General features: G+C 60.8%; 1 protein-coding gene across 1 annotated transcript; it reads left to right on the top strand.

Annotated features, from left to right (window-relative positions):
• Positions 1-550: 550 nt before the first annotated feature.
• On the top strand, positions 551-5017 carry TMEM147 (transmembrane protein 147; the record flags this gene model as incomplete). The annotated part of the gene is given in 5 exon segments (XM_065664502.1): positions 551-620; positions 623-686; positions 2197-2281; positions 3265-3386; positions 4876-5017. Coding segments are annotated over 5 exon segments (462 nt in total), but the record flags the coding sequence as incomplete, so codon positions are not given.
• Positions 5018-5582: the final 565 nt, after the last annotated feature.

Genomic DNA, 5582 nt, shown 5'->3' with positions numbered 1-5582 from the left:
CCCATTCCCCCCATTGCCCCCATTCCCCCCATTCCCCTCATTTCCCCATTCCCCCATTCCTCCCATTATCCCCATTACCCCCATTCCCCCATTGCCCCATTACCCCCATTACCCCCATTCCCCCCCTTACCCCCTATTACCTCCATTACCCCCATTACCCCATTGCCCCCCATTACCCCCATTACCCCATTGCCCCCCATTGCCCCCATTACCCCCCCTTACCCCCTATTCCCCCCATTACCCCCATTACCCCCATTGCCCCCATTACCCCATAACCCCCCATTGCCCCATTCCCCCCATTCCCCCCCTTACCCCCTATTCCCCCCATTACCCCCATTCCCCCATTACCCCCATTCCCCCCATTGCCCCCATTCCCCCCATTGCCCCCCATTACCCCCATTGCCCCCATTGCCCCCATTACCCCCATTCCCCCCATTACCCCATTCCCCCCATTGCCCCCATTGCCCCCATTCCCCCCATTGCCCCCATTCCCCCATTGCCCCCCTTGCCCCCCTTGCCCCACATCCCCATTGCCCCCCATTGTCCATAGGAGTTCCTTAGGGCCACTGTGGACGTGCTGGACCTGGGGGGGCTGCAGTTGGCTTTGGGCCGGGGGGGGGGCCGGGGGAGCTTCGCATCCTCGTGGCTGCCCTGGGCTGGGCCAGCGCTGAGCTCCTCACATCCAGGTCAGTGCAGGGGCTATGGGGGGTATGGGGCTATAGGGGGGTATGGGGGGTATAGGGGCTATGGGGGTATAGGGGCTATGGGGGGTATGGGGGGTATGGGGAGTATAGGGGCTATGGGGGCTATGGGAGTATAGGGGGCTATGGGGGTATAGGGGCTATAGGGGGGTATGGGGGTATAGGGGGTATGGGGGCTGTGGGGGGCTATAGGGGGTATGGGGGGTATAGGGGCTATAGGGGTGTATGGGGGCTGTGGGGGGCTGTAGGGGCTATGGAGGCTATAGGGGTTATGGGGGCTATGTGGGCTATAGGGGCTGTTGGGGGCTATGGGGGGTATAGGGGCTATGGGGGGTATAGGGGCTATGGGGGGTATGGGGGGTATGGGGGCTGTGCGGGGTAATAGGGGGTATGGGGGCTGTGGGGGGCTATAGGGGCTATGGAGGCTATAGGGGTTATGGGGGCTATAGGGGTTATGGAGGCTATGTGGGCTATAGGGGGGTATGGGGGCTGTGGGGTGCTATAGGGGCTATGGAGGCTATAGGGGTTATGGGGGCTATTGGGGGTATGGGGGCTGCGGGGGGCTATAGGGGCTATGGGGGGTATAGGGGCTATAGGGGGGTATGGGGGCTGTGGGGGTTATAGGGGCTATGGGGGATCTATTGGGGGCTCTGTGGGATATGGGGGGGCCTATTGTGGGCTACAGGGGCTATGGGGGGTCTGTTGGGGGCTATGGGGAGGTCTATAGGGGGTTTATAGGGGACATAGGGGGGCTATATGGTGTCTATGGGGTGGTTTGGGGGGGTCTTGATGGGTTTATAGGGGGGTTATGGGGGCCTATAGGGGGTCTGTAGGGGCTCTATAGGGGCTCTATGGGGGTCTATAGGGCATCTCTGGGGGTTTTGGGGGTTTTATAGGGGGTCTGTGGGGGTTTCGGGCTTTGTTTAAGGGGTCTATGGGGCTCTGGGGCGGGCTCTCTCTGGGCACCTATAGGCTCTATAGGGTCCATAGGCTCCATAGACTCTACAGGATTTATAGGTGCTATAGGCTCTATAGGGTCCATAGGTTCTATAGGGTCTATAGGCTTTATAGGGTCCATAGGCTCCATAGGGTCCATAGGGTCTATAGGGTCCATACGGTCCATAGGGTCTATAGGCTCCATAGGCTCTATAGGGTCCATAGGGTCTATAGGGTCCATACAGTCCATAGGCTCTATAGGGTCTATAGGCTCTATAGGCTCCATAGGCTCTGTAGGGTCTATAGGGTCCATATGGTCCATAGGCTCTATTGGGTCTATAGGGTCTGTAGGCTCTATAGGGTCCATATGGTCCATAGGCTCTATTGGGTCTATAGGGTCTGTAGGCTCTATAGGGTCCATAGGGTCTATAGGGTCCATAGGGTCCATAGGCTTTATGGGATCTATAGGGTCCATAGGGTCCATAGGCTCTATAGGGTCTATGGGATCTATAGGGTCCATAGGCTCTATAGGGTGCCCTATGGCTGCCTCTGGGCTCAGGTGCGTCCCGCTGTGGGTCGGGGCGCGGGGAGTGGAGTTCGACTGGAGGCACCTGCAGATGGGGCTGGACTCCAACATCAGCCTGGTGAGCACTGGGAGGGACTGGGATGGACTGGGAGGGGATTGGGATGGACTGGGAGGGGACTGGGAGGGACTGGGAGGGACTGGGAGGGGATTGGGATGGACTGGGATGGACTGGAGGGGATTGTGATGGACTGGGAGGGGACTGGGAGGGACTGGGAGGGACTGGGAGGGGATTGGGATGGACTGGGATGGACTGGGAGGGGATTGGGATGGACTGGGATGGACTGGGAGGGGATTGGGAGGGACTGGGATGGACTGGGAGGGGATTGGGATGGACTGGGAGGGACTGGGAGGGGATTGGGATGGACTGGGATGGACTGGGAGGGGATTGGGAGGGACTGGGAGGGGATTGGGATGGACTGGGAGGGGACTGGGAGGGACTGGGAGGGGATTGGGATGGACTGGGAGGGGACTGGGAGGGACTGGGAGGGGATTGGGATGGACTGGGAGGGGATTGGGATGGACTGGGAGGGGATTGGGAGGGACTGGGATGGGATTGGGATGGACTGGGAGGGGACTGGGATGGACTGGGGGGGACTGGGATGGGATTGGGATGGACTGGGAGGGTCTGGGAGGGGATTGGGATGGACTGGGAGGGGATTGGGAGGGACTGGGAGGGGACTGGAGGGACTGGGGTGCACTGGAATGACTGGGTGGGTCATTGGGTTCAATGGGGGGGGGTCACTGATGTCAATGGGGGGTCACTGGGTTCAATGGGGGGGCTCATTGATGTCAATGGGGGGGCTCATTGATGTCAATGGGGGGGTCACTGGGTTCAATGGGGGGGCTCATTGATATCAATGGGGGGGTCACTGGGTTCAATGGGGGGGCTCATTGATGTCAATGGGGGGTCACTGGGTTCAATGGGGGGGCTCATTGATGTCAATGGGGGGGTCACTGGGTTCAATGGGGGGGTTCATTGATGTCAATGGGGGGGTCACCGGTACCAATGCCCCCCCCATCTCCCCCCCCCCCCCCCCCCAGGCCCGTCACGTGGCCGCGGCCGCCCTGCTCTGGGCTTCGGGGCGGCAGGAGCTGCCTCCGCGCATGCGCCTGCCCCTGGGGGGGCTCCTCCTTGCGGCCGCTTACGAGGGCTTCCTGAGCGGGTAAAGGGGGCGGGGCCTTCGGGGGGGGGGGGCGGGGTCTAAAGGGGACCAATGGGGTGCGAGGGTCTGCGGGGAGCCGTTCATTCATGGCGGGGGAAGGGGGCGGGGCTTAAAGAGGGGAGGGGCCGATGAGGAGGAATGGGGCTGGGGTCGAATGGGGGTGAATGGGGGGGTTCAAGGGGGGGTTCAATGGGGTGAATGGGGCTGGGGTCTAATGGGGATGAATGGGGTTCAATGGGGATGAATGGGGTTCAATGGGGATGAATGGGGGGGTTCAATGGGGATGAATGGGGGTTCAATGGGGATGAATGGGGGGCTTCAATGGGGATGAATGGGGCTGGGGTCTAATGGGGATAAATGGGGGGGTCAATGGGGATGAATGGGGCTGGGGTCTAAGGGATGAATGGGGTTCAATGGGGATGAATGGGGGGGTTCAATGGGGGGGTTCAACGGGGGTGAATGGGGGGGTTCAATGGGGGGGTTCAGTGGGGATGAATGGGGGGTTCAATGGTGAATGGGGGGGTTCAATGGGGATGAATGGGGGATTCAATGGGGATGAATGGGGCTGGGGTCTAAGGGATGAATGGGGTTCAATGGGGATGAATGGGGGGGTCAATGGGGATGAATGGGGCTGGGGTCTAAGGGATGAATGGGGTTCAATGGGGATGAATGGGGGGGTTCAATGGGGGGTTCAACGGGGGTGAATGGGGGGGTTCAATGGGGGGTTCAATGGAGATGAATGGGGGGGTCAATGGGGATGAATGGGGGGGTTCAATGGGGATGAATGGGGCTGGGCTCTAATAGGGATGAATGGGGGGGCTCTAATAGGGATGAATGGGGGGGTTCAATGGGGATGAATGGGGGGGTTCAATGGGGTGAATGGGGCTGGGGTCTGATAGGGATGAATGGGGGGGTTCAATGGGGATGAATGGGGCTGGGGTCTAATGGTGAATGGGGGGGTTCAATGGGGTGAATGGGGCTGGGGTCTGATAGGGATGAATGGGGGGGTTCAATGGGGGGTTCAACGGGGATGAATGGGGCTGGGGTCTAAGGGATGAATGGGGTTCAATGGTGAATGGGGGGGTCAATGGGGATGAATGGGGGGGTTCAATGGGGATGAATGGGGGGGTCAATGGAGATGAATGGGGGGTTCAATGGTGAATGGGGGGGTCAATGGGGATGAATGGGGGGGTTCAATGGGGATGAATGGGGGGGTCAATGGAGATGAATGGGGGGTTCAATGGTGAATGGGGGGGTCAATGGGGATGAATGGGGGGGTTCAATGGAGATGAATGGGGGGGTCAATGGAGATGAATGGGGGTTCAATGGTGAATGGGGGGTTCAATGGGGATGAATGGGGGGTTCAATGGTGAATGGGGGGGTTCAACGGGGATGAATGGGGCTGGGCTCTAATAGGGATGACTGGGGGGGTTGGGGGCGTGTCTGGCTGACGCCCCGCCCCTTTCTCTCTCTCTCTCTGACGTCACAGGTGGGCGGGGCAGGCGCTGGGGCTGGGGCCCTGGGGGGCGCTGGGGCTGCGGGCGCTGGGGGCGGCGGCGCTGGGGCTGGGGGCCCTGCGGCTCCTCGCGCCCCTCCTGCCCCCCCCCTGAAGTAAAGGAGCCCCCGGAGGAGCCCGCAGCGTCCCTATGGGGGGGGGCTATGGGGGGCTATGGGGGGGGATCTATAGGGGGCTATGGGGGGGGATCTATAGGGGTCTATGGGGGGCTATAGGGGGCTATGGGGGGGGTCTATAGGGGGCTATGGGGGGGGTCTATAGGGGGCTATGGGGGGGCTATAGGGGGCTATGGGGGGGCTATAGGGGTCTATGGGGGCTATAGGGGTCTATGGGGGGTGGTTCTACAGGGGTCTATGGGGGGGCTATAGGGGTCTATGGGGGGGCTATAGGGGTCTATGGGGGCTATAGGGGTCTATGGGGGGGCTATAGGGGGCTATGGGGGGCTATAGGGGTCTATGGGGGCTATAGGGGGCTATGGGGGGGCTATAGGGGGCTATGGGGGGGCTATAGGGGGCTATGGGGGTATAGGGGTCTATGGGGGGCTATAGGGGGCTATAGGGGGGATCTATAGGGGCTATGGGGGGGGCTATAGGGGTCTATGGGGGGTGGTTCTACAGGGGTCTATGGGGGGCTATAGGAGTCTATGGGGGGATCTATAGGGGGCTATGGGGGGGGATCTA

The sequence above is a fragment of the Lathamus discolor genome, unplaced genomic scaffold (assembly GCF_037157495.1).
Source record: "Lathamus discolor isolate bLatDis1 unplaced genomic scaffold, bLatDis1.hap1 Scaffold_231, whole genome shotgun sequence".
Classification (NCBI taxonomy): domain Eukaryota; kingdom Metazoa; phylum Chordata; class Aves; order Psittaciformes; family Psittacidae; genus Lathamus; species Lathamus discolor.
This window is presented reverse-complemented; position numbering and strand designations above follow the sequence as displayed.